Source organism: Triticum dicoccoides, chromosome 1A (assembly GCF_002162155.2).
Source record: "Triticum dicoccoides isolate Atlit2015 ecotype Zavitan chromosome 1A, WEW_v2.0, whole genome shotgun sequence".
Classification (NCBI taxonomy): Eukaryota; Viridiplantae; Streptophyta; class Magnoliopsida; order Poales; family Poaceae; genus Triticum; species Triticum dicoccoides.
Window position 1 is genome coordinate 555,204,313 of NC_041380.1, and position 12,604 is coordinate 555,216,916.

Below are 12,604 nucleotides of genomic sequence, written 5' to 3' on the forward strand. Positions count from 1 at the left end.
GTACTAAATTGATGATGTGGCTTTGAATGGTGCATTTTGAACACAGAAAAACTCTGGAGTTCAAACAAGTTCAAAAAATGAAATCCCTTTGTAACAGACGAGTTTCCGTATAAACCCTCATACTTCGAAAGAGATTGTCTGTTTTGTACACGAAGTGCATCCTATTTTTGTCATAACCCTCTCTACTTTCTTGCACATGCTATGTGGGTGAAATGATGATACCATACCAACTTTCAACATTTTCAGAGTTCATTTGAAATGCTTTTCAATTTGAAGGTCTTATAGCTCAAAATAACCAGTAAATGCATGAAAAATAACAAATGAAGTCAGAAAGGGTTGAAAATTGATGATGTGGCTTTGAATGACGCATTTTGAACACAGAAAAACTCTGGAGTTCAAACAAGTTCAAAAAAATGAAATCCCTTTGTAACAGACGAGTTTCCGTATGAAACCCTCATACTTCGGAAGAGATTGTCTGTTTTGTACATGAAGTGCATCCAGATTTTGCCGTATCCCTCACTACTTTCTTGCACATGCTATGTGGGTGAAATGATGATACCATGCCAACTTTTAACCTTTTCAGAGTTCATTTGAAATGCTTTTCAATTTTAGGGTCTTATAGCTCAAAATAATCAGTAAATGCATGAAAAATAACAAATGAAGTCAGAAAGGGTTGAAAATTGATGATGTGGCTTTGAATGGTGCATTTTGAACACAGAAAAACTCTGGAGTTCAAACAAGTTCAAAAAATGAAATCCCTTTGTAACAGACGAGTTTCCGTATGAAACCCTCATACTTCGAAAGAGATTGTCCGTTTTGTACACGAAGTGCATCCAGTTTTTGCCATAACCCTCTCTACTTTCTTGCACATGCTATGTGGATGAAATGATGATACCATGCAAAAAGAAAATTAACTCAAAAACTTTTATAAAACTCTAATAGCAAAAGGAATGAACTAAAAAGCTTTTATAAACCTCTAGTATTTTTTAAACTAAAATTATATAAAATTCATGCCACTGAAATTATCAAAGTATTTTCTGTTCAAAACATGAAAAGCAAAAAGAAACAAAATAAACTTTAATAAAAAAGTAGAAACAAAATTAAATAAATTAAAATTTAATAAAATAAATAAGTAGAAACAAAATAAACTTTATAAAAGTAAAATAAATAAACTTTAATAAAATAAAATTTATAAAATAAAACAAATTAAAATTTAATACAATAAATAAGTAGAAATAAAATAAACTTTTATAAAATAAAGAAGTAGAAACAAAATAAACTTTATAAAAGTAAAATAAATAAACTTTAATAAAATAAATAAAAATAGCAACAGTAAGTTTTTTGTTGTAAATAGAAACAAAATAAAATAAATAAAGCAATAAAAAAAGTGCCAACAACTGGGCCACCACGGCCTGAATACGACTAGAAACCCTACCATGGGCCAGGATTCAGGCCCGCAGAAGGCCCAGTAGGCCCATCAGGCATAGCAGTGAAAATTAGGCCTGTAAGCCTGCAATCGAGAGGTGCTCGAGAGCGATGCGGCAGTGGGGCTTATAAACCACTCCGCGCCCCTCTCAACTAGCGAGGTGGGACTAAAGTTTTGGCCACGGGGAGCACGAGGCCTTTGGTCTCGGTTGGTGGCACCAACTGGTACCAAAAGGGGGCATTCGTACCGGTTTGTGCCACCAACCGGTACGAATGCCCCCTTTGGTACCGGTTGGTGCCCTGCCGAAAACTGACCTTTGGTCATGGTTGGTGGCACCAACCGGGACTAAATATGACATTGGTCCCGGTTGGTGCCATGAACCGGAACCAATGCTCTGGGTATATAAGCTGGACTTGTGAAAATTTCACAATTTCATCGTCAGTTCGTGCCCGACGCCCCAGCGCTGCTCCTCGTCGCCGTCGCCGTCATCGCCCTGCTTCCGATGCCATCGTCGCGCCGCGCGCCCTTGCCTCTGACGCCGTCGCCGCGCCGCCCTGCCTCCGACGCCATCGCCGTGCCGCCCTGCTTCCGACGCCGTCGCCGCGCCCGAGCCCCTTCCCGCGGCCCGCCCCCGCGTGCCGGCGCCCTCGCCTCCCCTGCCGTCGCCATCGCCAGACGCCCCTACTGTGAGCCGCCGCGCCGGTCCGGCTCTGTTTTTTATTTTGTATTAGATTAACTTTTTGTTCATGTATATAAAATGTATATTTGTATGTATGTGGCCATATGTAAGTTCACAACATGTTTTTATTAGATTAATTTCTTATTAGATTTATTAGATTAATTTTTTATTAGATTTATTTGGATGTATGTGGCTATATGTTCTCTGTGTATATATGTTTATATATGCAAAAGTTAGATTTTTAGAAAAGTTTTATCTATGTATGAAAAAGTTAGAAGAAGAAAAAGTTTTATATATGCAGAAGTTACATTTTTAGAAAAGTTTTATATATGCAAAAGTTACATTTTTAGAAACATTTTATATATCTAGCTAGGAAAGGAAAGAAGAGGAAAAAGAATGAGAGGAAAAAGGAAAATAAGAAGAGGAAGAAAGGAGAAGAAGATGAGAGAAAGAAGAGGAGAACTAAATAAGAAGTGGAAAAAAGAAGAAAAAGACCCATTTTCTCTTCTTCTCCTCTATTCCTTTCTTCTTCTCCTCTTTTTTTCTTCTTTTTTTTCTTCGTTGTCGATATACCCCATCCCGATAACTTCGTTTAGTTTTAGGATTATTTTAGTTTATGTTTAGTTTAGGAAGAAGGAAAAGAAAAAGGAGAAGAAGAGGAGAGGAAGAAGAGGAGAAATAAATAAGAAGAGAAAAAAGGGAAAAAAAGAGGAGAAGAAGAAAGGAATAGAGGAGAAGAAGACTTCTCCTCTATTCCTTCCTTCTTCTCCTCTTTTTTCTGCAAAGAGAGGGTGAAGAAGCAGACTACGGTGATCGAACAATGGAGGAGGAAGGACATGATCATGATGGCTCTGGTGACCCAATGCCGGTGCAAGAAGGACACCGTGATGACGGCTCCGGTAACCGAACGGAGTCCGGCCAGGTATATATATTAATTAAGCATGTGCTGACTATAACTAGCTAATTGATACATTAATTGTTTTTGGTATGTACACATATATTAATAAACTCTCGTCTTTCTTCTTTTTTCTAGCCCTCCAGATCAAGCACAACTTCGGTAAAGAGACGAGCCCCGAAGAAAAATTTGCGCTCGGATGAAAGGTTTGAAATCATAGAAATCGCGCGCGATGGCATGCCGATTGAACCCATCTGGACAAAGGAAGCATTTGCTGCTCAGTGTGGGGTTCTTGTTAGGGACAAGATCCCGATCAGCATCCACCAATGGTTAAAGCCGGCTAAAGAAGACCCTGAGGTGTCTTATGTCTCTGATATGCAGAAAGATGATCTTTGGACCATGCTGGAGGCAAATTTCACCCTACCGCCAGAGGAGGATCCGGAGAAGCCAGTTAAAGAGCAATTGATCAAGTCTCATGCTCTTAAGAAGATGGCAGAACTATTCAGGAGGTGGAAGAATGAGCTGAAAAAATTTGTCGACAAAGAAGGGACACCAGAATTCATCGGCCGGTATGAGAAGATTAGAGATCACTGGCCCGCATTTGTGGCCCACAAGACATCAGACAAGAGTAAGAAGATGTGAGTGACAAACAAGAAGAATGCTGCGAAGAAGAAGCTTCACCATTGCACGGGGTCAGGTGGCTACCTCAAAGCCCGGCCGTTGTGGGACAAGGCTGAGAATGACCTACTTGATAAAGGGGTCGAACCAGAGACATTGAGGTGGCCAGACCGTTGCCGGACTTGGTTCTTCGGGGCTGGCGGAACCTTGGACCCTGTATCAGGGAAGTGCATTTGGACGGACGAGCAAATGAGAATACCAGTCATGAGGCTTCAAGAGTATATTGATGCAGCCCATCAAGGGACGTTCGTTCCAGACAGAGAGAACGACGAGCTCACAATGGTCCTCGGGAATCCTGAGCACCCTGGACGGACACGAGGCATGCCAGGCTATGTTCCGTGGAGGGCCGGGTTTCTGGACGCAGGCGGTTACAAATGCCAGGAGAGGAGGAAGAAAGTGGAGCAGATCCAAATTCAGACGCTGCACGCAAGGGTACAAGCGATAGAGCAACCAGAAGCAGATCGCAACAAGCGACCCGCCGAAGTTTCCCCAGAAGCTACCCCGCCATCTCAGCGAAGAAGCAGCGTGGCTTCCACCGAGCTGTAGCAGCTGGAGCCTGTCTTCATGGCTCCTGCTAGCTAGCCCGTGGACTTAATCACGAAGTCTCAAAATTGCCACCTTATGACGCAATGGATGAAAATGAAGGTCAAGGCGGTTGTTGGCTCTGTTGCATCTCCTGAACCTGCCGCAACTTTTCACCGCCGGCTGATTCCATAAGGATATGCTAGGGTGATGGTGGATGAAATAACAGAGGGATTTGAGGAGCTCGAGCTTGACCACCCTACCGATGAAGGGGAGACTCGGCTGGGTTCTGCTCTAAAGACTCCATGCCTATGACGGAAGGAGTTCATCAACCTTCCAAACTGGACGCCTCTGCCTCCTCCTCCTCCTCCGGCGAGTCAGGGCACTCCACCTCCTCCTCCGCCTCCTCCTTCGGCGAGTGATCAGGGCACTCAGCCTCCTTCTCCGGTGCGTCAGGGTACTCCCCTCCTCCTCCGGAGAGTGATCAGGGCACTCAGCCTCCTTCTCCGCCTGCGTCGGCGTGCCCGAGCAGCCAGCCTACTCCTTCTCTGCCTCGTCAGCAAGGGCGGAAGAGACCCGCCGCCGCTCCAGCTACTCCGGCGCGTCATAGTCCTCCTCCTCGTAAGCAAGGAAAGAAGACAGCTGCAGCCGCTCCGTCTGCTCTGGCGTCTAACAGTACATCCAGAGGCGGGAGGCAATATAGATTCGGTCCTTTTCTGAAGACTTCAGAGAAGTTACCATACGAGAGGACCCCAAAGGAAAACGAGAAGATCATGCGAGACGAAGTGAGGAACTTCTTTGAAGGGGTGAAAGCAAAGAAACATCCACCTCCGGAGAGAAGGTAGATCCGGTGAAAGCGAAGCGCACTCTGGAAGCCCTAAAGAAACCACCAAAGTCTCCGCCGAAAGGCAACTATGAGCGCATTATTGAAAGGTTATTTATCGAAGCGGAGCGGTCGGGAAGTACTGTCAGTGATCAAAGGTTAGCGGAATGACGAGCTGGGAAAAAAATTGCCCAGCTCGGCGAACAAGCGAACCAATCGTTTCCCCCCGCTCAAGGTGTCCAGCGATATCGTCGCTAACGATTTGAGGATGGTGCCCGGTTATAACAATTTTGAAGATTACCTGCCCGACGATGTACATTATGAATTCTTGGAGGTGAAAGAACACAGGTATGAGTACGGGAAGCCTCTCGTCAAGGATGAAAGGTCTCTAACAACGATGATGCGAAGATTCCATGATTGGTACATGAAAACCTACAAAGAGTCTGGGGGGAGGAATACTTTGACACTGAGAGTTAAAGAGGAGCATGACCTAGTTGGAACTGATCTGTTGAATGTTTCATTTGAGGAGTTCTTCCAGTTTTTCAATCAGAGGACCCTCGATAAATTAACGGTCGCTTGCTACTGTCTGTAAGTACTACTTCTGTCATTAAGTCTCTATATATAGGTCAGCTCTTTCATTGCATGTATTTATAATTATCCTCACTATATTACGCAGATTGAAGATCACCGTATGGAAGAAAAGACAAATCGGTGATATTGGGTTCATTAACCCAAATATCATAGATGCATATTCGGTTGAATTTAAGAAAAAAGAAACCAAGGCCAACTTGCTATGATCGTTGGTATTAAATCAAAACAAAGCTATAATACTCTTTCCTTACAAGTTCAAGTGAGTGTTACTTTCTTGTGCATATTCGACTTCCCTTATTGGTCGAGGTTATAGTAATGTAATTGATGAGTTATGCATGCGTGCGCAGGTTCCACTATATTCTCCTAGATATTAAGCTCGAACTAGTAACTGTCTTAGACTCGAGACGAAAAGATCCCAAGGAGTATGCGGACATGACTGAAATTCTCGAGAAGTAAGTTAAATCGATCATTATCGCACCATATCGGCAACTTTGTTCACTTCCTGATATCAAGTAATTGTTTCTTTGTCTGGAAGGGTTTGGAAAAAATTCACCTCAAAAGCTCCGGGACTGCCGAAGAAGCTGGAATTTAAACACCCAAAACTAAGTACTACTAGCATGTTCCGTGCATCTCCTAGTGATTCAAGCGCTAGTTTCATCAATACCATTTTAGCATGCTTGCTTATCAGTTTGATTGACCTCTATTTCTTGTAAAGTGGTTGTGGCAGGAAGCCGGGAATAATTACTGTGGATACTACATTTGCGAGTCCATCCGCCACACGACCTGTGAGCGGGGCTACACTAAAAAACAATATGAAGTGCGTAAGCAATAATATTCAGAATTTAACTTTATTTACCATCTTTTGTGTTGAGTTTCATTCATTCATATATATGTATTGACCCCCTTCTTCAAATTAGATGTTTCGGATGCGGGATGAACTCCTAGCACCATATCGCATGCGAGGAATTCAAGAGGAATTGGCGGCATTCTTTCTTGACCACGTGATCGATAAAGACGAAGAATACTATGTGGACCCTGTGTTCATATATAATTAGGGGATTATATTGTATATATGTAGCCAGTAGCGTCCGATAGATATATGAAAACTTATTGTTTGACCAATCTCTCGGAGAATGAGAGGTCGATATCACTTCTCTCTGTATGCATATGTTCATGACAATCTTCTGTTTCCTTTATTTTTGCTTACTAGCTAGCGTGTCGAGTGTTCTCTATACTTGTAGTACGTAGCGTCGACCAAGCACGGAGATAAGAGAGGACACTTATCTCTATTAATTAATTAGCTATCTAACACAATATATGAAACACTTTAATTAACCATACAAAACCCCCCAAATCCCCCCTTCAGAAAAAAAACAAAAACCCTAGCTGCTAAACAGCTGATGTGTGGATGCCTATTGGTCCCGGTTGGTGCCACCAACCGGGACCAAAGGGCCTCCTGCTTGGGCTCGCCGCACCGGCCACGTGGAGGCCCATCTGTCCCGGTTCGTGTAAGAACCGGGACTAAAGGCCAAGGGCATTAGTAACGATCTTTTAGTCCCGGTTTGAAAACCGGGACAGAAGGCCCTTACGAACCGGAACAAATGACCCTTTTTCTACTAGTGGAAGTTCCTACATAGTACAATAACTAATGCAAATAATCAAAGTAGGTGTAATATTAAATTGTCACTCATTCTCTAGGAAGAAAAGGTAATATAAGTCGGCCGAAGAAGCATCGATCTCATGCTATGCTCAGTACGAGAGGACTTCCAACTACTTTGTTATTATCTACATCTCAATGCACATGCCAAAGAAAACTAAGGCATGCTAGGATTTAGAGGCATCGAGAACGAGACCTCCACAGCCTGTCTGAGAATGGCCCCATGGCACTCTATATGCCCTAGTGACCTCCTCATACAAATGCGTCTCCTACCACCAGCGTCCTACAATCTGAATATTAGTTTATGGCCCAAAATTCCTCCTGGTGTATTATCTATGTACTCTACATCTGTAGCATTGTGTATGTCTAGTTTCCTAGAGTAAAAAATATACTGTCCGGTTCAGTTAGCGTTTTTGGCCGTGTGGATGTGGACTTCTTGCATGTAATCATCTTGTAAAAACATAGTGGATGGAGTTCTTTCCCCATTTCTTCTTTAATACTCCCTCCGTTCCTAAATGTAAGTCTTTTTAGATATTTCACTACAAACTATATACGGATGTATGTAGACATATTTTAAAGTGTAGATTCACTCATTTTGCTCCGTATGTAGACTATAGTGGAATCTCTAAAAAGACTTATATTTAGGAACGGAGGGAGTACATGATACACACACTCATGCGTATTCTAGAAAAGTAACGTGATGTGTATTGGTGTATGGAATTAGGCATGTTCTGATTCATACGGAAACAGAACTGTGAAATAATTCGCCATGTCTACTTCTCTAGGCCTAAAAGTTCTGGCAATTTCACTTCAAAAGAAAAAAAGATAATTTACGTAAATTCAAGGTTCTGTTTTGTTTTGTCATCTGAATTTAGCCGTACACCTGAAAATTCACTTGGCACATGAGGTTATCTTTGCTGAATTTGTACAAGTAGATGCTAGGAGAGAGTGTGGGAGAAGTAAATGTTGTATCTAACATGCATGATAGGAAAGCAGAGATGACTCCAAGATCCGAAGCATTCATCACTCTACCAGATGTCACATGTTTAACAATCTTCCTAATCATTCTATCATTATCAATCGTCCGCGTTCATAAGTTAGCAGAGCTTGCTTACAATTTTCTGTTCACCAGGGGGCTATGGAACCATGGAGGAGCTGTTGGAGATGATAACATAGTCCCAACTCGGAATTCACAATAAACCTATAAGCAATCAAGCATAACATACAGATTGCACTTCATGGAAAATTTGGTCGCGGTTTTTACGCTGTTGGGTGTAATAAGTCGCGGCTGCGAGCTTGACACGGCCGGTGCGTGTATGGGTGTGCACTGGACGCGTCGGGCGCGCCGGGTCCGCGACGTATGTGTGCGTGTGTGCGTGTGTGAGTAGGTCTAGGGTGCGGGCGCGGTGTGTACGCGTGCGCCGTAGGAGGAGGAAGCCGTTGGCGAGCGGGACCGGGTCGCTGGGTCGTTCTGTTGAGGGCTCGCCGCGAGCTGGGCGCGTGCATGCGCGAGGTGGCCGCGGTCAGAGCGGGCCAGAACGAGGATCCAAGGGAGTGGAGACGTGTGGGTCGTGCCCAGCGTGCTCCAGGGTATAAGAACCCGTGTGGTGTTCGTTGTAAGGCAGTGGAGAGAGCTCGAGTTTGTTGCTCGAGGGAAAAACCAGGCCGTTCGTGCGGTGGGCGTTCGTGCGCCGGAACTCCACCGTGTCCTCCTTCTTCTTGCTCCTTCTCCTTCCTCGTTTCGTTTCGGTCTAGGGCAAGGTGACACAGAGAGAGAGCGAGGTTAGAGGGAGAGCTAGGGCTAGCCACGGCAACAGAGAGAGCTAGGAGGAGTGCGGCCAGGGACTGGCGGTTCCAACAATTGGCATAAGAGCCATGTTCAGCTCAGGGTGCGCCGGCGATGTCAATCGTCCCGTACGCTGGCGAAGCGAGCGGGTCGATGCCGCAGGCGGTGCCACTACTCACTGGCAACAACTACACGGTGTGGTCGATCAAGGTGGAGGCGAACCTTGATGCGACCGGGCTGTGGGAGGCGGTGGTGGTGCCGGAGGACGCGGCGGCCGCTGTCATCGCGAAGAAGGACAAGCCCGCGCGCGCCTACCTGCTCAGTGTGCCCGCTGATGACTTGTTGCTGCAGGTGGCGTCGAAGAAGACCGCAGCAGAGGTGTGGGTGAGTCTGAAGACCAGGTTTGTGGGCGTCGATCGCGTGCGGGCGGCACGGCTGGGCACGCTCCGGGGCGAATTCGAGCTCCTGCGCATGGCGGAGTCGGAGACCCTGGACGCGTTCGCCGGCAGGCTGGGCGGCATGGCAGCGCGCTACATGGCACTGGGCTCGACCCTGGAGGATGCGGCGCTCGTCAAGAAGTTGCTTGATTCGGTCCCAGATCGCTTGTACGCGGCGGTGGCCGAGATTGAGCAGTTCTGCGACGTCGGCACGATGGCGTTCGAGGACGCGTTGGGGCGGCTGAAGGCTTTCGACGAGAGGCTGCGTCAGCGCGGGCAAGACGGAGGCAGCCATGGCGGCGAGCAGCTGATGTTCACCGCGGCACAGTGGCGGGCGCGCGAGCGGCAGCGAGGAGGAGCTCGGGACGACGACGACGGGGCGAGCGGCGAGGCGTCGGGTTTCGGCGGGAACCGGCGCGGCCGCTGCTACAAGTGCGGTGAACGCGGGCACTTCAAACGCGAGTGACCGCAGTGGAAGAAGGCGCCGGTGGCGGAGTGGGCATTGTTGACGGACGGTGACGTCGAGGACGCCGGGCTGCTCTGAGCCGCGGCTTAGGGCGCGAGTGTTGGGTGTAATAAGTCGCGGCTGCGAGCTTGACACGGCCGGTGCGTGTATGGGCGCACACTGGACGCGTCGGGCGTGCCAGGTCCGCGACGTATGTGTGCGTGTGTGCGTGCGTGAGTAGGTCTAGGGTGCGGGCGCGGTGTGTACGTGTTGCCCGTACGACGAGGAAGCCGTTGGCGAGCGGAACCTGGTCGCTGGGTCGTTCTGTTGAGGGCTCGCCGCGAGCTGGGCGCACGCATGCGCGAGGTGGCCGCGATCAGAGCGGGCCAGAACGAGGATCCAAGGGAGTGGAGACGTGTGGGTCGTGCCCAGCGTGCTCCAGGGTATAAAAACCCGTGTGGTGTTTGTTGTAAGGCAGTGGAGAGAGCTCGAGTTTGTTGCTCGAGGGAAAAACTAGGCCGTTCGTGCGCCGGAACTCCAACGTGTCCTCCTCCTTCTTGCTCCTTCTCCTTCCTCGTTTCGTTTCGGTCTAGGGCAAGGTGAGAGAGAGAGAGGTTAGAGGGAGAGCTAGGGCTAGCCACGGCAACAGAGAGAGCTAGGAGGAGTGCGGCCAGGGACTAGTGGTTCCAACAATCGCCAAACCCAAATGAACCGAGGTTCCCTTCGCTAACAAAAATCATATCATATAGGATGGGATACTAAATGTGGATGGTTACTTTTGTTGAGTATACCTGAAATTTTTGATTAATTTAATCCAGGAATACTAAATGTGGATGGTTACTTTTGTTGAGTATATTAGTAATTTTTGATTAATTTAATCCAGGAAAAATCATGAGCATGACGTAAATAATACTAAGTAGATACTGATACTTGATAATATTATCATGTACTAGACAGATAATAGAAACATCTATGCAAATCGCTAGTACTGCACACATGGAAATAAATAGGAGCAGGGTAAATGTGTTATACCCTCCAATAGGCCAGTTGGCAGTAGCAGTGGTGGCGGCGGCAGCCTTCTCGACCGTCTTCTTGTCAGTAGAAGCCTTCTCAGCAGCAAGTCTCTCGTCTTCGGTGGACATGGTGATGATGAAATCGACGCAGATGTAGACGACATAGTGGATGCAGATGAATGGAGGCGAGCAGTCACGTACCAAAACCTAATCGCCCCTCTCTCTTACAAGATCTCGAGAGACGAGGTTTCAGAGGTCTGCTCTCCCTCAACTGTGAACGTGGTGGATAGGATGGGATCGTCAGCAGCAACAGCAAAAGGAACGACAGTGGGCGGGTGCACGTGGAGCAGATGTGATCTGGTCTTCGTGGCGGTCAGGGTTAGCCGACACCTCACATATATAGGTTTGGCCAGGTGGAATGATTTGAACTAGAACCATGTCTTAGTCGGCAACAACCCACGATCCAATGTCTCAAATCGTGGCTCGTTTGTCAGAGACCCTATTCCAGACCGACAAACATTAAGGGCAAATACATGAGTGACATAGGTCCGAGGAGGAGCGCATCAGGACGAGGTGGGCGGCCATGTGGAAGTGAATCCCTAGGAGGTCCAACTCTTCGCTCCACTAACGGTTTGGGACTAAACTTCTCACACCACCTAGTCATTTTTCCACATGGGCCTTTAGAGATTTCAGAAATTATTATATGGTCCTATGGCCTGAGTACGGATTTGTGGAGGCCGAGCTCCAGTGAGCTCGGTATTTTGAAAATACCAAAAAGCATATTTAAATGTTTCAAAAAAATCTGAAAAAAATTCAATGACTACATATATGTATTCCGCAGCAGCGTGTTGAATTTTGTCGAAAAATGTTGTGATTTATGCTGTACAAAAAAGTCAATTTCTGGCCCAATAACAAAAATAAAAGGCCAGTTTAAGAATGCGTATTTGTGTTTTTTTCTGTACGCCACATGAAGAGTGTAGTGCCGTGGAATTTTGCACATACGTAGCACACATGTGTATGTGTGTTCACAAATAAATTTGGTATTTTTCACGCTCCGAAAAAATAAAATTAAAAAACAAGCTCACTAGAGCTCGGCCTTCGTTGGCATGATCCTCTGCTTGCATTGTGTGGCACAGGCGCCAGAGAGTGCTTCATCAACCCAGATTGTACACACGTACTTGTCTCCGCACCAACAGCTGCTGAATTGCTTACAAAGATGGATGTGATTTGTTAATTTCATTGTGAAATCCATCTTTAAATTACCACACTACATTTTGAAATGTTTTCACGTTTCTTTTTTTCGTTTGTCCAGCAATACACTCGGGTCACACCAGAAGGTGACCCCAGTGACAAGTTAGAAGATCTCAGAGCTTGGCTACACAAAAGCACCACCAGTTGATGGATGAATTCTAACATTCATTCCGCTGATATGATGATGCATTTGTTCTTTTTCTTGGACGCCTTTCCTATGTACCAAAAGAAATTCAACATCATGATTGAGATGATTTTCTCTTGTGTTTAATTGTGCGGTGGGCTTGTCGTTGCCATCTGTGGCTTTCAAATTTGAATTGCATTGCCATGTATGTTTCTTCTTCTTGATGTCTACGGTGAATTCGATCCGGCCATAGTTGCATGCGTAGAAGCAGCTGGGG

The 12,604-nt window shown here is 46.2% G+C and overlaps 1 protein-coding gene across 1 annotated transcript; it reads left to right on the forward strand.

Annotated features, from left to right (window-relative positions):
* Positions 1 to 9,528: 9,528 nt before the first annotated feature.
* On the forward strand, positions 9,529 to 9,960 carry LOC119327916. The gene has a single exon (XM_037601007.1). It carries the CDS (start codon positions 9,529 to 9,531, stop codon positions 9,958 to 9,960), a length of 432 nt encoding a protein of 143 aa, XP_037456904.1.
* Positions 9,961 to 12,604: the final 2,644 nt, after the last annotated feature.

Excerpts from the sequence above, each read along its gene's own strand:
- LOC119327916 (XM_037601007.1), top strand. The coding sequence starts at position 9,529 with ATGGCGGAGTCGGAGACCCTGGACGCGTTCGCCGGCAGGCTGGGCGGC.